At 40.5% G+C, this 23,915-nt stretch overlaps 1 protein-coding gene across 1 annotated transcript in view; it reads left to right on the forward strand.

Moving 5' to 3' along the window:
* Positions 1-23,915, forward strand: part of RASAL3 (RAS protein activator like 3) — a 73,508-nt gene that overhangs the window by 38,976 nt on the left and 10,617 nt on the right. Inside the window, exons 9-17 of the mRNA XM_039336442.1 lie at positions 664-1,206; positions 1,520-1,664; positions 2,074-2,218; positions 2,770-3,006; positions 4,588-4,789; positions 6,166-6,269; positions 19,640-19,946; positions 20,319-20,441; positions 21,445-21,644. Coding sequence (XP_039192376.1) covers positions 664-1,206; positions 1,520-1,664; positions 2,074-2,218; positions 2,770-3,006; positions 4,588-4,789; positions 6,166-6,269; positions 19,640-19,946; positions 20,319-20,441; positions 21,445-21,644 — 2,006 coding nt within the window. The remainder of the gene's footprint in view (positions 1-663; positions 1,207-1,519; positions 1,665-2,073; positions 2,219-2,769; positions 3,007-4,587; positions 4,790-6,165; positions 6,270-19,639; positions 19,947-20,318; positions 20,442-21,444; positions 21,645-23,915) is intronic.

Genomic DNA, 23,915 nt, shown 5'->3' on the forward strand with positions numbered 1-23,915 from the left:
TCTTTTTCCCCGTATCTTCTCCTTATAAAAATCTTCTTACTTGTCTTTTGCCATGGTCTCTGTTCTTATCTCAGTCATTTATCCAAAGCAGAAATTCTAGTCTTTATGACCAAGAAGTCATAAAAAGTTGGCAGTGCTTATAAACAGTGATGGGCCCCTCCAGTCTCTTGTGTCTCCAGCCTCTACTCTCACCAGCAAATCCTTAATCTTGAACTTTCAGCTGCTTTAGACCTAATCCTGTTCATTTCTTGCCTTTTCTTTGTGAATTCACCTTTATATCTAAAAGTTTCATGTATTACCACCTAGTTGTAGGAGATGGCCAGGTTGAGCCCAAGGGAGGATCAAACACATCATCAGTCTCAAGTTCCTTCATGCCCATCAGAGATCCTTGAATTCCATTGACTCTGATCTACCATCATTAGTAGTTCAGATTCTTAGAGAGCTTTAGTGTACAATAAACTTATATATATTCATTTGAACTGTCTGGACTCCTGATTTCCTGCACTTGACAACAGTTTTCTTCAGTACTTATGTAGAAATATGGGTTTCATAGGAATTATAGTCCAACACATCAAAAAAGGTGCCACACTGGACAAGTTGTAGCACATCTTGTTTTGTATCCAGTCTAAGTTCTTAACATTGTCCCATGCATCCATTTTTTAGGATAACTGCCAAAGGATGGAATACAGGTTAAGTCTTTGGGTATATGAAGCCCGAGACTTGTCTCCCAGGAAGCAATACCACTGTGAAATCCAATTGGATGGGGTCCCATATGCCCGCACAACAGCCAAGCAAGCTAGCACCATAGGAACTCTCTTCTGGGGAGAGCACTTTAACCTCAAGACGCTTCCACCAGCTGTGGAACTCCAGATCTACCTGCTACAGGAAGAAGAAGGGCTGTGGCCAAAGGAGAGCCCCATTGCCAGTATGTCCATTCCCCTAAAGGAGCTGGCTGCTGTGCGCCAGCCCTTGGAGAGATGGTACCCACTGGGGAAAGAGAAGCCAAATATGCCCACCCTTCGACTCCGAGGACAATATTGCAATATCAGAGTGTTGCCCATCGTACAGTACAAAGAATTTGCTGAATATCTCACTTTCCATTATCGGGAATTATGTGCTTCACTGGAGCCCAGCCTCAGTGCCAGAGACAAGGAAGAGCTGATGAGTGTCCTAGTGCGAGTCTTGCAAAGCACAGGCAAAGCCAAGGTATCATTTATTTTACTAATATGCAGACTGGCATTATGATCTTGGGAGATAACCTGATACACAGATTCATCATCGGAATTTTCTTCGCTGCTATGCTGATTTTTCCCTCATGGGCTGTTTTATTGCTAGATCATCTGGTGTTGTGGGATTATTCTTTTAGCTGCCAAGGCAGCTCTCAGGTCCACAGGATAAAAACCTGGTATCATTTTACCCTTTCCCTAACATCCTGAATCTGGTTGAAAGTGGCCTTTAAATGTGAACACAGAACAGGATGGGATTTATCCTACTGACTCTCTTCCCATCTTTATTGCAGGATTTTCTCATTGACTTAGGCATAGCCGAGCTGGACCGTTTTGATGAACGGGAAGATTTGATTTTTCGTGAAAACACGCTAGCCACCAAAGCTATTGATGAGTACATGAAGTTGGTGGGAAGCCCATATCTGATGGCCACATTAAGTAAGTTAATTTAGAAAGTCTGTTTTATAATACTAAGAAAAATGCACCAAGTGTTAGTGCCTATAGTTGTTACATAGCACATAAAGTGAACTGTGATTCAAGATGGTAAGAGAAATTTATATCTGATACTAACCATCTCCCACTGCTTTGGTTCGTTACAGTTTGGAGGGACTCTGAAAAACTAGCTAAAATCATCATTGGCATTGCTAGAATATGATTATCTTTCTTTATGTCTTTAATAAGCAATTATAGGCTTGTCAAAGAATCTGTGAGTGTTTCTAGTTGGAGGCAAGAAACTAAATTAGAAATACCATTGTGGTTGTAACTCAGCACTGTCTCTGCCAGCAACAGAGCTGCATCTATGCCATCCCAGTCACCTAACAGAAACCTATGGGGGAATGTCTCACAGGTGACATTATAATCCAGCCAAATGTTTTGGAGAATTGCTGTGAAGTGGACCCAAGCAAATGCCCTCCCCGTGACCTGGCTGACAATTGCAACCATCTGCAGCAACTCTGTGAAGAGGTCTTCCTAAGGATTGCTATGTCCAGCAAGTGCGCATTTGAGTATCAAGCTTTCTCTCCTGCTACCACTGAGGGGAGGCCAAAGCTGGTTTGTAGAGGGATTTCTGGGCTTCTGATTTCTCAAATGGCTGAACCAAAGGGTCTGATCTAGAACCTTTGATGGCTCATTAGCAAATGGTCTATAGGCACAAATGAACTAGAAAAATGGGCTGTTCTACTAGAATAGGTTTAGCATGTAAAGTTAAGTATAATCAGTGTACTTTTGCAGTTTATCCCTCTCTTATCTTAGTGTAAGCAGTTCACCTTCACTTGAGAGTATACAAAAACGACTTTGTAATAATAAGTTGAATTGGCTGCAAGTGAGATCCTCAGATGTTCCTGAGCAAAGTCCCTGGGCTGGCAATAGGCAAATTGCTGTGGTTGGTCACTCCATCCAGACCTAAGTTTACTGAAACAAAATTCAGTAAACAACCAGGCAAGGTTATTTAGCTAGGAGACATGGCTGTAACAACTGTCTAGTCAGTGGTCACTAGTAAGCCTTTAGGCCTTCTTTCAGCCAATCATCTCTTTTCTCTCTGCAGCTCCTTTCCAGCTGAGCTTAGCGAGATCTTCACAGCCTGGCAAGAAGCCTGCCAGTTGCGGGGCAAGGTGGACATTGGCCAACGACTCGTCTCTGCTTCTCTATTCTTACGCTTCCTTTGTCCAGCCATTATGTCCCCCAGCCTTTTTGGCCTCACACAGAAATACCCTGATGATACCACCTCCCGCACCCTCACCTTGGTGGCCAAGGTTATTCAGAACCTGGCCAATTTCACCACGTAAGTAACCATGTCCCTGGTTCAGAATTCTAGACACTTGACCTCAGGTACAAACTAGGACTTTAAAAAAAGATTGGATGGCCATTTGTCCAGGATGGAAGAATGTTTCCTACCCTGGGCAGGGGATTGGCAGGGGATTGGAAAACCGCCAAGTCCCTTCCAGCTTTTTGATTCTATGATTCTAGTCTGTCCCATGAAAAGAAATGCATTGATAATCAGAGCAATGACATTATGTGCAAAACACAGAGCAGATTTTGAAAAGGCATCTGGAAGCAACAGACTTTTCAACTATGGAACTATGCAAAAGCAAAAAATATTATTGTTTAACATAATGTATAACATAAAATGAGGTTTGAAAACCTCATAACTAACATCAGTCCAAGATGTTAGAAAAACACTTTTTAAAGTGGAGATGTAGGGAAAATAATCACAAGAAGAATGATACTTCTATTTTTTTTCTCCTTTTAATGAATTGACAATCAGTATTTTTAGGTCTCCTATATATTAATAATGATACAATAATTTAAATCTGATTATCTGGACCTTTGCACAACTATGTTAAAGTGTTCCTAGCTCCATATGATTGATTTGGAATTACAGTCATAATGATATTTTTTCTTCCAGATGATTCAAATCAATAGCCATTATTGGCTTCATTGTCCATGAATTTCTCTACTATCTTTTAAATCTATACAATTCTAGAGCGCCTGCTATATCTACAATTGTAGGGCCTCAGAAAACCTCAGAACTAGAAAAACAGACCTACTACATTTGTGCCTTGTTTTAGGGGTTTCCCATCAACCTCTGGTTGGCACAGCACAGCATTAAAGATGTGCTGAATAGCTGGAATGTTTGTTTAATCTAGCTGGGTTCTTCTTAGGCTTGTAGTGGCTTTATGGGGAACTAGATTGGGAGTGGGTAGATTCAAATGCTTTCAGCCACAGAAACTTTTTTTTTTTTAAAGATCCCAGAATTTGAATGGAATTCCCCACCTCCATGGAACCTTCAGATTCTGCAAAACACAGCTTCAAAAACCCCGAAGTGGATTATTATTTAAACTTACTTTGCTGATTAAGTACACAGAAAGAAGTTGTTTAGACAATGATTCTATGGTCATCATAACGCCTTGGAAAATGAGAGAAAAACTATGAGCCTTTCTGTAAAACCTTACTTGTATCCAAGGCCTTCAAATGTTTTTATGCCATTTAAGGCTGGCTCTGGGCTCTCAAACTTAAGTATATAGGATATTTTCCCCTGGCATCTATGCTGCAAGGCACTACCTGCTCAAGAAAAGGCAGGAATCAAACTGAAAGAACAGGGAAGATCTCATGCTGCAGTTACTAGACCAGAAGGCTAGAGCTGAACAGCTTTATATTAGCCAGTTGCACTGCATTGGTCGCCTGAGGGACAGGGGAATCAACTGAGTTTTCCAGCCCAGAAGATTAAATGGATTGTTTCAGCAGGGATTGTGTAAGTCCTCCATCTGGCCACCAGTACCAGCGGCGAAAGGGATGGATCTCTGATCTACAGGGCTTGGCCATACCTCTCCATTACAGTGATATGGTATTTCATTTCCCATAGGTTTGGGGGAAAAGAGGCCTATATGAATTTCATGAATGAGTTCCTTGAGCACAACTGGGATACCATGAAATCATTTCTCAGCAGTGTTTCAAGCCCTGGTAGTACCATAGCACTGAGTGCCTATAATGACTCAATTGACCTGGCCCTGGAATTGTCCATCCTTCACTCCCTGCTCTGCAACATATTCTCTACTCTGGAACAGGTATCAGCTACTCTTGAGGGGAGGGGGGAATTCTTGTGATAAACTAGCCTGCCTTCTAGTGGCAAGGCGCCACACAAGCTTTTTTGCATCATCCACAATGGTGGGAACCTGTTCATGTGTGAAAACAACACAGAAACAGGTGCTTCTGTGGACTTTTTATTTGAAACTGGAAAAAAATGAAACTTTGATTTTAGTTTTTGATGATTAAAATGATTTTATTATTATAGAAATGGCTTGAAATATTGTGAAATGCAAAGCAAATGGTTGGGATCACAATTTGTATTTTACTGAAAAAAGTCAGAAATGACTACCATTTTTTCTCTTTGCATTTATCTTTTTCTCTTAGTTCTCTAACTTTTGTCTTTTTCTGCATTTTTAATCTTACAGTGAAACTTAATAAAATCTATAAAATAAAAAGACAGAAACAGATGTTAAAATTTAGGGCTTAGGCCACCAACTATTGTCTCAAATCAAAGTCTTCTGGGATTGGTTTTAAGCCCTTGTTGTCTGCATGCTACACACCAAGAACTTTACTCCATACACTAATTGCAATTGCAAATGAGATCAAAGGAAGGGAAAACAAAAGACCCAATAGTGAAGTTAGGAACACAGGATACATAGGAGAAGAAAAGGTTAATGTTTGGCTGTGTCTGCACAATACGCTTAATTGGATAAAGGGGGACTTAGTATGCTGGGAAAACACCGGTCAGCATCAAGTTACAGAGGATTCATACAACAGCCTTGGAACTTAAATTAACCTCTTCCAGCCAGCCATGTCATGCAAACTAAGAGTAGAGGATAACTGAAAATGAGCCCTATAAGAAATCCTTGTCTATAGCCTTGGGACCGTTCCAGGGATTCCATTTCTCTCTTATCGGATGTGGTTTTCAAAGGGAGGAAAATGGGTAGATATGGGTAACTCTCATTAACTGCCCTCTTCAGTAATGCTGACTGTTAGGCCTGTAAGATTTTTTTCAAGTATTTATTTATTTTTTAAAAAATCAACAGTTGACAGTTTTCTAGCCACTTTTATAGCAGCTAGTAGACTGCCAAAGATGGCTCTTCTTCATCTGAGAAGGAGATAGATCTGTTTGCTTTGAAGTCAACTGTGAGGAAAGGGTGTAATAAAGTTTGCAAGGGAGAGAGAGAAGCTATTCTGCAGGCAAATTGTCCAAGACAGGAGATACTTTTTAAAGTAAGTTCAATTTTGTGTGTGTGAATTTAAATACACAGTATAAGAAATAAGTATATATAGATGTAAATGTATAAATGCAAGGAACAGAAAACAGATCAGCCTTTGGCCAGACTGAAAGCAATTTCTACCATTGGTCTGGCCAAGTTCTTTATGGAGACCTTTTCTCTCTTCTACTTACAAGCGGATCCAGGAGAAACTGCAGCCTCTGCCAGCAATCCTCCAGGCCATCCAAGAGGGAACCCCTGTGCCGGTCTCCATTCTTCTTGGGCCTCAGATGGAGGAGAGGTAATGAATGACAGTGCCAAAAGTGACGTGTGGTCTTTGGGGGTTGACAAGGAATGTTTTATCCCATCTTTTTTTCCCTTTGGGGAAGGGCTGCCCTTTAGCCTCTAACTGCTTACTTCTTGATTCTATGGTTATGGCCACCTTGTAGCACTAATGGAGGATGGAGCTTACTTATCACTAGTTCAGACCTGTTCCCCTATGCCCTCCTCTGTGCTTGTTAGCCTTTCAAACCACTAGAGTGGTATTCAAAATTAGCTTAATTTTTTCATTACAAATGTGGGGTAGCCAAGTAATTTCTTGTTTGGCAACTTGAAAGAAGGCAAATTCGCTGCTCAAAGTACTTATCTAACATCTGTCAGATCTGCCTCAGTCTGATATCCTAGGGAAGTAAAATTCTCAACTCCATTTGGTTGAAGTGAAAAGACACTATTACTAAGAAATGGTGATAGCAGTAGAGTCAAGCAGAATCTAAGGTTCCCTTGCACCTTGTACAGAGCTAACCCCTTGGTCCCGCTAGAGTCCTCCCCCTATGGTCTGTTTGTGTGTAGCCAATCCAGCACTGCTGAGATATTTTGAGAAATGCTGAGATGTTTGGGTTGTTGAAATTCCACTCTGAGGGTAAATGGCCTTGAAGATGCCAGCCCGTCAGTATGAGCCAGGTCCAAAACACTCTGTTCTTCCTCAACTATCAACTCCCTCCTCCCAATTTCCCATTATAAACATATACAGCTTTATTGCCCATTTGTTTCCCTCTCCCTTCCTTGATTGATTGCAGAATGCCAGCAAGACGCCAAGCTGAAGGTGGTGGATCTGACATGCTTCCCACTTGACAAGGACATCAGTCCTGCATAACAAACAGAAAGACATTACAGATATTGAGAGAAACAAAATAGATGTACAGTTAGATAAGTGAAATATTTTGGTTTATCAAGATATTGGTTATGGAAGTGTTTGGCCACTTTAATGTGCTTAACTATTCAATTTTGGAGGGAGGAAAGTCTTGGCATGCAACTAAATACTGAAGATTTCCTCAGTGTTTACGAGAGTTTAAAATGTACTTAATTTAAAAATGTTATTCTCCCTCAATCATGAGTGGCTTGGGTGGCAGAGGCGGCTTCAGGTGCAGAGGGAACAGAATTTCCAATTTTAGTACACTACAATGGAAAATCGGGTGAATGTGCCTAAGGGATTTTAGCAGTTGGAGTTCAACTGTGACTGGGTTGATGATCTTTTTGATGGGGAAAGGGCCAATGTACTTAGGTTTTTTGGAAGGCTGTCTGGACTGCAGGTATTATGTGGAGAGGTAGGCAACCCAGTCCTTTAATGATGTAATGTGAGGGGGGATGACCAGGGGTAGCTCAGGCATGAGCACAAAGTCCTGTCCCATAGCCACCTTGAAAGGAATAAACCTGGTGCTGCTATGTATGAAGTTTTTATTTATCTGAAATGATATAGGGTTTCCTGCCTGAGCAAGTGGTTGGACTAGATGACCCCCAAGATCCCTTCCAACTTTATTATTATTATTATTATTATTATTATTATTATTATTATTATTATTATTTATTGAAAGTTTTTTAAATTTTACAAAACAAATCCCCTCCCCAAACCCCCCCACCCTCCCATACCCTCCCCCACCTCCCCAAACCTCCCAAACCCTCCCCCAACCTTCCCAGAGCTGAGTACAGGCTTAATTAAAATTTTTCAGAAAAAGAAAAGAAAAACTTAAAACACATATAAATCCTAAACAAATCTAAATACATTAAATTAAATAGGTTATCTTCTCTAAAAAATAATAATTGCAATCATTAAACACATTATAATATACTCTAAAAATTTTCTAGTATCATACTTATATTATTATCCATCATTCTGTATAAACTCCCTCCAAAACACAAATTTAAACATTACTTTCTTTGAATATCTATACCTACAATATAAAATCTAATCTCTCCCTCTTTCTTTATCCTAGAACACAAAAATAAACATATAAACCTTCATTATACCATTAAAACTAAATACTCTTTGAATACTTAAACTAAATACTTAAACTTAAACTTCTTATCTAAGATTTTCATTCAATCTCCATAATCTTCTCTCCTATAAAAAAAAACTTAAAAGACATATAAATCCTAAACAAATCTAGGTACATTTAATTTAACAAGTTATCTTCTCTTAAAAATAATAATAATGATAATAAAAAACCCAATCATTAAACTCATTATAATATACTCTGAACATTTTCATATCATACTTATATTATTATCCATCATTCTTTATAAACTCCCTCCAAAACACAAATTTGAACATTACTTAAAACATTAGAATTCCCTTATACACATTTAAATCTTTACCAATAACAAATTCCATCCACAATAAACACATTCCTTATCAGTCTCTCTTGTCCATAAACCATTAGAATTCCCTTATACACATTTAAATCTTTACCAATAACAAATTCCGTCCACAATAAACACATTCCTTATCAGTCTCTCTTGTCCATAAACCTCAAAAGAAGTGCTTTGAAAACTGCCCTTAAAGCTAGCTCCCAAAAGTTTGTAAATCTTGCTTCTCCCACAGACTCAGTACTCTTTTGAATACTTAAACTAAGTACTTAAACTTAAACTTCTTATCTAGAATTTTCATTCGATCTCCATCCTTGTCAGTCTCTCTTATCCATAAATCTCGAAAGAAGTGCTTTGAAATCTGCCCTTAAAGGTAGCTCCAAAAAGTTTATAAATCCTGCTTCTCCCACAGACTCAGGAGCCAATACTTGTGAGGCTTCCTTAAACTCCTTCTTCTGTTGCTCTTTTTCTTTACGATTATATGTTGCACGAGTTGTCCTCTGCTCCTTCATCTCGACTTGTTGAGGCCCCTCAAACTGAGATTTCCCATTTTTCATTAATATAGGCTCTTCAGACTGCAATTCTACCCTTAAAGGTTGCTCCAAAAAATTTATAAATCCTACTTCTCCCGCAGATTCAGAAACCAATAGTTGTGAGGCTTCCTTAACCTTCTTCTGTTGCTCCTTTTCTTTACAGTTATATGTTGCACAGGTTATCCTCTGCTCCTCCATCTCAACTTGTTGAGGCCCCTCAAACTGAGGTTTCCCAATTTTCATAAGTATAGGCTCTTCAGACTGCAATTCTACCTTCTTTTCTTCCAAAACTTTAAACTTAATAGATGGCGATGAACATACCCCCAGGACCGAAGTATAAAAGTCTTTTGCTTGAGAAACAGTATTAAGTCTATAACATATCCCCAGGTAGTTCACCACCATTCCAATCGGAACATCCCATCTGAACAAGATTCGTCTCTTTTTAAGTTCATCTGCTAAAAAAGCAAACTCATTTCTTCTTCTTAAAATTTTAGATGGGATCTCCTTTAGAATTATAACCTCTTGTGAAGCAATTTGAAATCTCTTCTTATAAAAAGCTTGTATAATTTCGTTGCGCAGGGATCTTTTCCCAAAGTAAATTACCACATCTCTTGGCAAATTCTTTTGCACTGCCACCACAGAGTTAACTCTAAATAATTTTTCAATTTCACTAAGTATTTCCTCTTTTTCTTTATTCAAAATCACAGCAAAGTCCTTTGCAACCATCTCTCTCAGATCTCCTTGCACAGACTCTCCCAAACCTCTGATTCTTAAGGCACATTCCATTTGTCTATATTGAAGCATAAGAATCTCATTTTCCATTTCTTTTTCCACGCTTTCAAATTTTCCCTCCATCAACTCCACTTTTTCTGTTACCTCTTCTACACGAGAGTTCAGCTTTTCAAGAACAGAGGCAACTCCTTTTAGAGCCAACACTATCTCTTGCCTCAAAATCTTATTATTTTCCTCTAAAATCTCTTTCATTTCTGCCCTAATTTGAGATATAACATTTCCCATCATATCTTGCAAATCCTTCACAATTATTGGCTGTACCAAGGAAGAGGGTGAAGCTATTGATTTAGGTTGTTGCACTGATGATAACACCGAAGAAGAAACCACCTTAGGAGCTGTAGGAATTACTGGACGCTTTGGAGCCATCTTAAAAAAAATCTTTACTCCTTCTTAAAAATTACAAAAATTAAGCAAAAGAAAAAGAGAGATTAAGTCCAAAAAAATTCAAAAAATCCTTCAAAAGGAGATCATTATAACAAAAAGATACTGAACGCTTTGGAGCCATCTTAGAAAAATCTTTACTCCTTCTTAAAAGTTACAAAAATTAAACAAAAGAAAAAGAGAGATTAACTCCAAAAAATCAAAAAATCCTTCAAAAGGAGATCATTATAATAAAAAGAAAGGAGTTAAAAAAAGAAAAGGGAAGAAGAAAAAAATAATTAAATAGAAAAAATCCATTCCATTTTTTTAAAAGTACAAAAAGCAAAACAAAGAAGTTAAACAAAAATAATAATGCTTCTAAAATCCAAACCCAACATCAAAATCAAATCCACATTCCGTTCCAATCATTAAAAAAAAAGGAAAAGGATAAAAAAAAAACCAAAAAGCCTGCCGATCGCCATTCTACCTTCCCCCCCCCAAAAAACCAAAAAAACCGAAAGGCTTGCCGATTTATTATTATTGATCATCGCACAGTCAGCCAGATGTTCAGACTGGATTTGGCATTTTGTCTACCTATCGAGTCCTTACCCAGGACCTGGGATAGGCAGATGTGGATGTTTGATGGTATTACAGATATCGTCGCAGGATGGAAGCAGTTCCTAATAAGGCCGCCTTTTGCAATTGACTAATAGCGAATTTGTCAATGCCAATGGTGTTCAAGTGGTGCTCCAGTTGTTTTGGGATTGCACCCAAGGAGCCTATGACTATTGGTACTACCCTTGCTTGCTTTTGCCACAGTCTTTCTATTTCTATTTGTAGGTCTTTGTATTTTGTTATCTTCTCCAGTTCTTTCTCTTCTATTCTGCTATCTCCAGGCACTGCCACGTCCACTATCCAGACTTTTTTGTCTTTCTTATCGACAATTGTTAAGTCTGGGGTGTTATGTTGCAGGTGCTTGTCTGTTTGAATTCTGAAGTCCCAGAGCAGTTTAATTTTATCATTTTCTATGACTTTCTCTATTTTATGATCCCACCAGTTTTTGCTTACAGGCAAATGATATTTTTTGCAGATCTTCCAATGCACCATTGTTGCTACTTTGTCATGCCGCTGCTTGTAATCAGTCTGTGCAATCTTCTTGCAACAGCTTACCAAGTGGTCCACTGTTTCTTCAGCTTCTTTGCATAGGCGGCACTTACTGTCTGTTGCTGTCTTCTCAATTTTGACTTTGTATGCATTTGTCCTTAAGGCTTGGTCTTGTGCAGCCAGAATTAGTCCCTCGGTCTCTTTCTTCAATTTTCCTGCTCTTAGCCATTGCCAGGTTTTATTATTATCTGCTTTCCCAGCTATTTTTTTCATGTATTGGCCATGTAGTGCTTTGTCTTCCCATGCCTCTATTCTGTTCTTCATTTGGTCTTTCTTGTAGGCCAGTTTGGTCTCTCCAGTAGTTAGTAAGCCTTCCTGATATACTAATTTCAGTGCATCTTCATCATTGTTCTTCAGATATTCTTCCAAAGCCATTTTTTCTTCTTCAACCATCTGATGTACTTGTAGCATTCCACGCCCACCTATTTGCCTTGGTAGATAAAGTCTATCAATGTCACTGCGTGGATGAAGGGCATGATTCATTGTCATTATTTTTCTGGTCTGCCTATCCATTGCTTTTAGTTCTGCTTGAGTCCAGTCCACTATTCCAGCTGTGTACCTAATGACTGGGATTGCCCAGGTGTTGATTGCCTTTATGGTATTTCCTCCATTGAGTTTGGATTTTAAGATCTTCTTCACTCTCTTGATGTATTCACCTCTAATCTTTTTCTTGACTTCAGTGTGCTTGATGTTGTCAGCTTGAAGGATACCCAAGTATTTGTAGTACTCTTCCTCATCCAGACTCTTAATGTTATTTTCGTGGGGCATCTTGATTCCTTCAGTTTTCATTATTTTTCCTTGTTTGATAGTAAGTGTGGCACATTTGTCCAAGCCAAACTCCATTACAATATCTTGGCTATATATACGGACAGTGTTGAGCAGCGATTCTATTTCAGATGATGTTTTTCCATACAGCTTCAGATCATCCATATAAAGGAGGTGGGATAGTCTGGCAGATGTTTTTGATGTTTGATAGCCATGTCCTGAGTTATTCAGTATTGTTGACAGAGGAAACAGTGCAATAACAAATAGTAATGGTGATAATGAATCTCCTTGAAATATTCCTCTCTTGATATTAACCTCTCCCAGCCTCTCACCATTGATCTGCAACTGTGTCTTCCATTGTGCCATCGATCTTTGCACAAATTTTCTGATGTTTCTACTGACTCCTGTTATTTCTAGGCACTTTATTATCCAATCATGTGGCAGAGAGTCAAATGCCTTTTTGTAGTCAATCCATGCTACATTCAGGTTGGTCTTCCTTCTCTTGCAGTTTTCCAAGATCATTTTGTCTATTAGGAGTTGATCTTTTGTTCCTCTGCTATTGGGGCGGTTTCCTTTCTGCTCAGGTGGAAAGAGATTGTTTTCAACTAGGTGCTGTTGCACTGCATCAGCTACTACACCAGTTAGTAATTTGAAAGTTGTTGGTAAGCAGGTAATTGGCCTGTAGTTACCTGGTGTTGCCCCTTTTGCTGGATTTTTCATTATTAGGTAGGTTTTCCCAGTTGTTAGCCACTTTTCAATTTCTCCTCCTTGTAGTATATTGTTGAACTGTTTGGCAATGAGTGGGTGTATAACAGTTAGATGTTTCAACCAAAACCCATGCAGTTCATCTTCACCTGGTGCTGACCAATTTTTGATTTTCTTTGCTCTTTTTTCTACCATTTTTGTTGTTATTACTAGTTCTTTCATTTCAACTTCTGTTTTATTTGCATCCACCTCTTTTAACCAAGCCGCATCCTTGTTGTATTTCTTTGGGTTATCCCATATCTGCTTCCAGAACTGCACTGTTTCTTCCTTGTCAGGTACTGACTGATTCCTTGCAGTTTCTCCATTGATGGATTGGTAGAAACGTTTCTGATTGGATTGAAATTGGAGGTTCTGCCTATAGTTTGCAATTCGAGCTTCATATCTACTGATTTTCCTGGCTATAGCTGTTATTTGTTGCTTTATTATTTCCAGTGCTTCCTTGATCTTCCTTGTTTCTAAGTGGTATTTCTTGATTAGGTATTCTTTGGTCTTCTTGTTCTTCAGCTTCTTTTCTTTCATCTGTTCTAGCTTGCTTGCATGTGATCTTAACTTGCTGATCTTATTTTCTAGTCTAACCTTCCATTTTTCTGGTGCACTGTTTGTTTGTTTTTCTTCTTTGTTGATTTTGCATCCCAGGTATTCTGTTATAACTGCAGCTGTGCTGTACATTAGTTGGTTTGTTTGCTTGCAGTGAATTGGTGCTTATACTTGATATTGCAGTATTTGCATCTTTTAATGCTTGTGCTAGCTGTTTCTTTGGAACAAGCTTCAATGCAGGTAGCCTTATTCTGTTGTTTTTGTGCTGTTCTAGATGCTCAGTTATTCTTTGTTTCAATTCTTTTATTTCTTTAGTTAGAGGGTTTTGTTCTTCCTGAGGAAGAGGTGCCTGGTTTCCAAATGAGAACAGTTGTATATCTCTGCTGGATTCCTTCACTGCCAACTCCCCCTGGTTTGCCTCTACATTCTGAATTACTTCTGGTAAGGCTTTGATTTCTTTGCCCTGGGTAAACCTTTGCAGTTCGTCCAATTCTGTTTCTGTGAATACTTTATTTCGTGTTATAAATCGGCGTTGATCTGCTAGTCTCTGTTCTGTTATTTCTGATTCTGGATGTTGTTCTTTCCAGAACTGGTGCATTCGTTTTAGATATCCTCTTCTTGTTGGACTTGATCTGTAGTAACAGATCATTATTTCTTTGTTTTCCATCACTGTGTATCTGCGACGGGTAAACACCTTTTCTTCCAGTAGTTCTGCAGCTGCTGGCCCTGGTTGCTCAGCCAACAGTCCTGAGTCCTGTAACCCATTTTTCACCAGATATCCAGGAACTCCAATATTTAGTGCGGACCTTGTTAACCCGGGCGACGTCCGAGCCGGTATGGCATTCTGCAATTTACGTCTCACCATATTTTTTATGGGAGAGACACTCTTTGTCTGACTCCTCTGATGAGACCTGTCCAGTATGGTTGAACCTCTGGCATAGCTCTCATCTTCCTCAGAGTACACAAGCCCCACAACCACGTCAAGGTAGTGCCTCACTGGGGGAATTTATTATTATTATTATTATTATTATTATTATTATTATTATTATTATTAGTCACTTCAGCAAATGGGAGGAGGTCTGTCCAATTGTCCTGCTGGTAATTTATATAACATCTCAGGTATTGTTCTAGAACCCCATTCATGTGTTCATACCCCCCATTCGTTTCCAGCTGGTGACTGGAACTAAGCCCTTGGAATGTCCCAAGAATTTTTAAAATCTCTTGCCAGAATTTGGAAGGAAATTGCACTCTGCAGTCAGAAATTATTCATTACAGACTTCCGGTTCCAGTTCGCAGCGTCCCTAGTCACACGGGGAGACTCATCTCCTTGTAGGCTAGTCTTCGCTCCGCCAGTAGACCCTTATGCGGGTTGAAAGTCACCCTGGAGAGTACGACTTCTGTCGAGGAGGCTTTGCTCAGCTGTGGAGAATCGGCGGCTCCTCCAGCTGTCCGAGCTTTCTCTGAGGGCCGATGGAGAAGAACATCAGCCAGTAAAATGGCCAATCACCCTGCCACTTCAAACCGCAAGTCAAAGAACATCTAAGCTGTAAGAATCCCCGTGGTGAATCCGGGTGAGACTTTTCCTTGCTACTCTCTCTACTCTACTTTGTTTTTTGTGCCTGTAAGAGCTTTGTTGGAATTATTTCGCTGGCTTGAAAAAGCAGCTTCTACATGTTTGGAAGAAAGGCGTTGTATAAAAATAGAACAAAATTTTAAAGACTATATTTTTTTCCATATTTTTGGGGGATACAGAATTTTTTTTTTCTCTTTCTAAGAACTTATGCTGGAAGATTATTTCTTTTTTCCCATTATACTTTAAAAGATAGAAAAAAGGAAATGTTGTCGGAAAAGATCTTTTTTTAACCTACTGAGGACATCTAGTGGTGAAAACTTAATACTTCTGGTTACTCTTTGAAGATGGAATAGACCTGACCTTCAAATTATTTTTGAAGAGAAAAGATAAGCTGTGCAGCTGTGGGAATTGTGGGGGTGGACGCTGCCTAACTTTTATTAAATATAGCCTCCACAAAAAAGAAAAAAACTCTTTTTAATTACTATCAAAATGGAGAAACCTCAGTTACAATTAAACTGTAAACTTATATTGGAAAAGATTTATGCGGCTACTGCAGAAATATGTGCTACAATGAAAGAGTTTACTACAGAATTAAGATCCAGAAATCTCACTTCAAACATCCAAACTGATATCCAGAGTAGATCTGACTATTCTCTAAATCAAAACATACTAGAAGAGGAATCAACAGAGATAAAAGAGGAACTTATTCTATCTTATAAACCTTCCATCTGTAACTTTGAGGAACAGAAGAAGCAAAGACTGAGATTTGAAACTACAAAGCAACGATGCTTTAAGGATGAGAGAAATAGATGCCTAATGCAGAGGATGGGATTCCTATCCTTTCAAAGGCCACTGCAAGCAATAAAAATAGATCTACTGGCTGAAAGGGAAGCTTGGTTATGGAAACCTGCCTGGCTCAGAAAAAAAGCCAGAATCAGACTGAAAAAAGAAATTTAAAATTGTGTAATGGATTAAAAGGCAATGTTGGATTTATGGACTGTTTTAAGGATTAAGATTTAGAGTTAGAAGTAAGAAATATATATATATAGGAGGGTGATTATTAGAATAGATATTTTAAATAGATTAAGAATACCTTTTGGAATAATAGATCTATTTTGATGAAAATTATTATGTATTGGAATTGAAAAAATGTTGACTTTTTAGATTTGGATGGTTTCAATAATTAACTGAGTGGTTTAGATTAGTAAGATGACCTTTCTGTGTGATAACATAGATGTGATAAGGCATGATAATCAGTTGGATGAAATTTGAATTTTGTTTAATGAATTGAAATGATTTAAAATTTAATATTATTTTGTTATCTTAAAGAGATTGATCAGTTGTGGGATTATATATGTATAGGGTAGATTAATTTTTTATTTTAATTAGGATATCTATTGTGTAATGGAAGAAGAAATAAATGAGATTGGTGATAAAATGAGGGATGTGAGAAATTAAGATTTAGAATATAACTGGAAGGGATACCTGAATTGATAACTTGTTGATTTAAAGTTAAATTTGATTATGGTAATTGTAAACTGACAAAGTTTTAAAACAGGTTTAGCAGTAATAGAAATTTAAATTAGAAATGGAATATTTTAAACATATGCTTTTTGAGGGAAGCAGAGAGGACAGTGAATGTATTGAGTTGAGTTGTTTATATATGTTTTCACTTTTGAATGTTTGATTACCCAAACACCATGGTGTGTCCTGAGTACCTTTTTTTAAGAATTAAAAAAACCAATAAAATGTGTTTTAAAAAAAGAAATTATTCATTGCAGAGCACCGGGGAGGCTATAGACATGGTAGATGAACAACTTAGCTAAGGTGCGGGCAGAAGGAATTTTTTGGCAGGGCACAAAATGCACTTGTTTAGAAAACAAATCAGTGATCACCCAGATTACAGTATTTCCCAAGCTTTCTGGTAGTTCTACTATGATGTCCATAGAAATTTCTTCTAGGGGGTGTTAAGCTCTGTCACCAGCTGGAGGAGTCCTGGTGGTTTCCCTTGCCACAGCTTGGCTGAAGCACAAAGTGGGCAGCTGGCCACATAACTTTGAATGTCTTTTTTAAGTGACAGCCATCAAAACTGGTGCTTAATTAAATGTAATGTTTTTACAAAGCCAAAATGTCCTGTGGTTTTTGAGTCATGGCTCTTCTCCAGAATTAGTAATCTTTGGCCTTCAGGAACATACAGGCTAGACCGTCTTGCATTGTACATTCATTTTTGTGAGCTTGGAACCACTAGTCCCCCTCTAATGCTGCCTTTATGCCTTCCCCAATCTGGGAGTTCGCTTTTGCCTATGCTCTGGTGATGACTGGTGCTGCAAGCTGGCAGGATGGAATAACTGGTCTGACTATTTCCTGCTTGGAGCTGTTGTATTGAGGAATCCTGGTTAGTGCATTGGCTAAGAATTTTTTTCCCCTGGGAGGTAGTGGAGAGTGAAGTTAAATCAATTAAAGTACTAAGCCCACCAGACTTGCTTGGGCAATAATGTCCAAGGTGTTTTTAGGGCTTCTAGGTTTTTATGGTCAGTATACACCTCGAAAGGGGTCTTGCTTCCTTCCAGGAAATACCTCCATGTTAAGAATGCCCAGCACATAGCATAAGCCTCCTTCTCTCAAACCGCCCATCACCGCTAAGTGTCAGTCAATTTTCTGGAGGTGTATACACATCGTTGTAGAGACCCCTGGCTGTTCCTTTCTAAAAGAACTGCCCCCACTGCCACATCGCTAGCATTATGGGGCATTAGCACTGGTTCAGCAGCAAACAACCATTTGAGTTTTTTACATGCTGCATGGCATTCCATTGTCCACTTCAGTGGCTGGCTAGGTTTGGGTTTCTTCTCCCCTTTTGCCTTTAGCAAGCTGGTGATGGGGAGGGCAGGTTGGGCAAATAAAGGGATAAATTGGCGGTAAAAGTTTACGAACCCCCAAAAGCTTTCCAATTGCTTTCTGGTGAGGGGTGGAGCCCACTCTAACACCACCCTAACTTTCTCAGGGTCCATCCTTCATGGGAGATGCGGTAGCCCAAGTAGTCAACTTTACTCTGGTGGAACTTGCATTCTGAAAGTTTAGCATATAGCTGAGCAGCCCAAAGTTTTTTAAGCACTGCCCTGACCAGCTTCACATGGTCCACCATATCTCAGTATAAATCAGTATATCATCCAGATAGACCAAAACTCCTTTGTACAAGTGCTCATGCAGCAGTTTATTTATCAGCTGCATGAAGATACATGGGGCCCCTGTAATCTGAAGGGGAGGACCCTGAATTGGAAACACCATAAGGGGCAGTTAAAAGCTGTCTTCCATTTGTCTCCCTCTTTGATCTGAGATCGATAATAGGCTCCCTACAAGTCCAACTTAGTAAAAATCTTCCCTTTGGCCAAACTGGCTAATATGTCTTTCATTAGGGGCAGTGGAAAGACATTTTCCACATACAAACCATTTAGCCATCTATAGTCTATGCATAGGCACAGGAACCCATCCCAGCTGGATGAACCCCTGCTTTAATTTTTTGTTTATAGAAGAACATAATTCCTCCAGTTCCCTAGAGGTCATTCAAAACAATTTGGATTTGGATAGTTTAGCCCCTGGCAGAATCTCTATGGAGCAGTCCATTGGCAGGTGAACCCTTCTCACTAAACATGCCCCGCAAATCCTGGTACTCCAGTGGAATTTGGGGATTGGCCTTCTTCTGCTCTTGCAGCCCCCACCTCTTGCATTGCAGCCCCTACCTTCTGCTCTTGCATTAGAGCCCCCACCTCCTCCTTTTATGATAGGAAATTGGGAGGGGTATAGACAGTTGAGGAAGAACAGAGTGTTTTGGAATCTGATTCATGCTGGCATGCTGGCATCTTCAAGACCGTTTACCCTGAGAGTGGAATTTCACCAGCCCAAACACCTCAGCATTTCCCAAAACATCTTGTCGGTGTTGGATTGGCTACACATGGATGTACCATGGGGGGATGGCTAGGAGGGACCAAGGAGTTAGTTCTGTATTGGTAGGTGGGAACTTTATTGTCCATTTGTTCCCCCTCCCTTCCCCGATTGATGGCAGAATGATAGGTAGCTGTTTTTCCTGTTGGCAGGCAACATGTGGAGAGAGAGTAAGCAAAGCTGGGGGATCCATCATTTCCTTTCCTTAATTGTCCATATTAAAACTATAAAGACAAGACCACTCGTGAACCTGATTACTATAGCAGAATAGGGCTTTGCTGGCAAGATAGCAGATTTTATGCTGGCATATTTTTCTGCCATCTAAAGGACTTGTGGATTGCACTTTAATGTGGCCAACTGGCTGTGTCCATATGATAGCACACAGAAATTGCCCTAAAAATTAAGAAAATGGGATGGATTAAGAAAATGGGATGGAGAAGCCATAATGCAGAATGTGAGAAAGTTATGCATCAAAATATAAGAATGTGTACTTGTGAGCCAAGTTTAGATCTGAAGACATAATCTGGAATTGAGATTATCAGTATTGCTCTGAATTACTATGTCTTTTGCACAGCTGACTCCTCATTTTTTATGTTTCAGACACACTGAGAAACAGAAACTAGGGTTTGTGCCACCACGGGATCTGGGCAAATACAGTCCTCTGATCAAGAGTCAGTCCATGACCAGCATCCAAAAGAACAGAGGCAAGGAAGAAGCCCTGATTCCTTTACATCAGACCAAAACCAGGAGCAAAGTGCAGCGTACTCAGAGTGTCCCAACCCAGACCAAGGCATCTCGACATCTTCACAAGCAGAGTAGCATAGAGCACATGGTTGACAATCAGGATAGCAGCCCTCAGCCTTATGACTCCTATCTATGCAATGGTGGTAGCCACAAGGCATCCCAGGTAAGCAGAGTTTTAGAACAGATTGCTCAACTACTATATTAAATTGATGGCTCACAAATCCCTTTAGTCCAGTTTCAATTTCCTGGAAAGCTGCTGATATAACAGAAAAGAAAAGCTTTTCCACAAGAAGACTGGGCAATCTCTCTCTCTCTCCAGTACTACAGAGAAGACAGTCCACCTTTCAGACTTTCTCAACATTTCTCCATCTGAGCTCTGAAACCTGGGAGGTTTTCTTAATGTTCCTCCTAGTTTTCCAGCATGGAGATTCCATTTAAAGGGCATTTTGTATTGCAAGTGGATTAAAGTATTTCCATGTCTCTGTAATTGTTCTCTGATTCTTGGTCTCTTCAAACTCATGTTCTTCTGCTTTAGGGATGCTCAAAGCTCCATCCTTCTGTATCGCTGCGCCAGAAACCATCAGTCCCTTGGTTACGACATTCGGAGGATGCATCATCAATGCAAAATTGTCTATACTCCATGCAACCCCTGGAACAGGTATAGGAGTATTGTCCTCAGAGAAACACCCACGTGCTTAGTTTTCTGTTAATCTATTCTTAATTAAAAATCCATCCAAAAAAAGGATGGAAAAGAATGTGTGCCGTTGAAAGTTGCATACATGCATCTAACAAAAGTAACTTTTTTAAAAAAAGTGTTATGATTCCAGAAATATAATGAATGACCACCATTCACCTATATCACTCTGGGTGGCTTATCCTCATTGGGGATGCTTGGCCAATGAGTCTTAGATTTGATAGGTCAATAGTCACAAGTTACAAAAGAAGTTTCAGAAATGGAAATCTGTTGCATGTTAATTTTCCTGTAAGAGATTGCATTAGAAGCCCAGCTATGCCTTCAGAGGTGAGTAACTGAGACCCCTGCACAATGGCAATTGACATGTTGCATTGGACAATACAGAGAATAGCCTCAGGAACACTTCTGCTTTGGGGAACATATTTTTAGTTTATATTTCCCAGTTCTTCCCCTATAGTTTTGTAATGGAGGAAGAAGTGAAACACTTATTTTCCTGTTGTTAGGAATCATAGCAATTACAAATTTAGGTTCAAAGCATAGCTAGAGCCATTCATAGCCATTCTAATTTACTAGGGAAACTTCACACAAAAGCAATGTCTAGAATTTTACACTACAAATATTTTCCCTAATTGGGGAAAGATGAGACTAGGAAAGAAAATCCTCAAAGCTGCAATTTTATAGTGGGTCAGCACAGTCTAAATATGTAGCTCCAGCAAAGTGTATTACTGAAGTAATCTTGTCTACTGAATCCAGTACTTTCTCAAGACTTCTTAAAACATCATTGGAGTCTTCTCCAATTATGATGAGAAGAGACTAAAACATCCCTTTATCCAGCTTTTCTCTGCTCCTGCATAGCTTTCCCTCATTCTCCTAATCTTGAGCCCTTGCTTAGTCTTGAGCTCAGGGTTGCTCTAAACTTCATTACTGACCCTCCCTCTGTCGTTCCCTCCCCCCCCCCCCCCCGCAGTATACAAGGCAGATGGAAGTGCTGCAAATGAAGCTGAGTTCAGCCAGAGACAAACAGCAGCTCCTGGAGGAGAAGGTGAAGTCACTGTTTACTCAGAATCAAGCGCTGCTGCAGGAGCAGGCCAGATTTCAAGAACGAGAAGAGATTCTTGGCAAGAGGCTAGAGGAGACGGAACATGGCCTAGTAAAACTCAGCAGCAGGTAGGAGAAGCCAGCAACAGGAGGCAGAGGTACATCCTGTCAAATGTGATGATGGGGAGGGAGGGGGAGCTGATAGCCCCCTTAGAAATTTTCATTCTTTTGTGTTTCGGGATTCGAGGCATTGAAGCACGACACACCATAAACCAAGTTTCTTTATTTCACCTTAACTCCACTCCAAGCAAACTGCAAAATGGGCACACAGGCCTTTTATAGTTTTCCAACCTCCAGGCAGTCCAGCCAATAGGGATCTTTCTTTCTTTGTGCCTTGCACATGCGCAGTAGTCCGGCGCCAGCCAGTCTGGTCCCGAGCAGCTTTTAGATTGCCCGGGACCATTTGCAACATTTCTGGGCCTGCTGAGTTTCCTCATCAGGCCCAGGACACAACAACCCTCTCCCCTAGATAGAACACACACAATTCCAATTTTTTTCACAATAATAATAAACAAAAGAAAATAATATTCCTGCTCACATGCAGGCAACATTCTTATAAAATAATAGGGTTATCTAAACAACCCACCCTTTAATGTGGACTTCACATTATGTGTCTATCTTCTACCCAACATAGGTCCCATCTCCTTATCCTAGACCAGTAAGGTTTCCTTGTGCTGACAGGAACCTCACATATTCACCTAGATGCTTAGGAGGGGCTTTAGCCCTTTGTGACCTATGCAAAGTCAGGGAGGGTGCCTGGCCTATCAGCTCACCTGCCCGGCTAGGCAGACCAGGACTTTTACTTAAGGGCACCTGGCCTACTGGCCCGTCTGGTGGGCTCGCTAGACCAGGACTTTTATGCACAAATTTTGCAGGTGACCCCTGGTGAGGCATGCTGGCAGAGTTGTCGGGGCTCTCTCCAGGCTCCCTTAGAGCAGAGGAAATTCCCCAACCCACTGGAGTGGCTGAGGACTCCCCAACTACCCTGGATGGCTCCAGGGAATTAGTCCCTCGAGCCCACAACCAGTCTCGGATGTGACCTGCATTGCAGGTGTGCCTCAATAATTCCATTCCCCCGTGTAAGTGGCTGGGGTGCCAGAGTCAGGAACCGCCTCTACAGCAAACCCCTCCTCAGGAGAATTCCTGTCTGCAGCTCTTGTGGATATGCATGACTCCCTTTTTGTTGCAGTAACTGAACCGTGAGGATGCCCTTGCTCCTCCCTGGGGAAGTCCTAGTGACCAGCGGTAATTCCCAGGAACAGTGAGGCTGGGTCTCAAAATGTTGACCTGAAGTGTGATCTAGTTCCTGGCCCCCCTCCCCCCCCCAGAGTGGAGGCAGGGGCGGAATCAGCAGGGGACAACCGCCAGCGCAGTTGATCGATGTGACGCTGCAGGACGTGGCCGTCTACCAAAGTCACTTCATATGATAGAGGTCCAGAGATCTTACAGATGACAGCAGGAACCCAGAGATGTCCAGGACCATAGTTCCTTGCCCAGATCGGATCACCCACCGGAAGTCTCCTAGGAGCCCGTGGCCATGACACCTGTGAAGACACCCGGTGTGGGTGCAGTCTGTCTAACTTTGTGATGAGGCGGCGGCCCCAGCGGAATTCAGCTGAGCTCTTCCTGGTGGCAGTGCAAGGTGTGGTGCTGTGTGCAAGAAGAAAGTCTGCTAACCTGTGATGCCAGCTGCCATGCATTAGTCTTTTGAGTGCGTCTTTGGTGGTGCGCACCATTCTTTCAGCTTGCCCGTTGGTGGAAGGGTGGAAGGGAGCTGACATTGCATGCCGTATCAAGTTGGCCTGAAGGAAAGCCTGGAACTCACAACTCCACCATCTCATTAGGAGTCATAGCATACATACGAGGTTTTGGAAGGGTTGCCCCTGCCATAATATCAATGGTACAATCAGTTGAGCGGTGTGGTGGTAGCACATTGCATTCCCGTGCATTGAATACATCCGCGAGGTCAGTATATTCTGATGGAAAAACAACCTCCCCCTCCTCCCTGGTTACTTGATCAGTTATAATCTCCTCTCCTCTTTTCACTTGCTCATGAGGAGGTGGCTGAGGACCCACACCAATACACACTCTGTGATACCCTTCTTCCCACCATATGGTTGGGCTCCATTTATCCAGCCAGGCTAAACCTAAAATCACATTTTCCATCATGGACGGAACTATTACAAACCGTATTATCTCCCAATGTTCCCCTATCTCTAATCGCACAGGCTCAGTGATGTAGGTGGCAGGCACCCCCCCCCCCAGGTAAGGACCTATCTACTTGCTCAAACCATACTGGTGTATGTAAGGGCCTCACTCTAATGCCTGTTTGTCGTACTA

Source organism: Crotalus tigris, unplaced genomic scaffold (assembly GCF_016545835.1).
Source record: "Crotalus tigris isolate CLP2741 ecotype Arizona unplaced genomic scaffold, ASM1654583v1 scf7180000017666.379230911805:20528666, whole genome shotgun sequence".
In the NCBI taxonomy this organism is placed as follows: domain Eukaryota; kingdom Metazoa; phylum Chordata; class Lepidosauria; order Squamata; family Viperidae; genus Crotalus; species Crotalus tigris.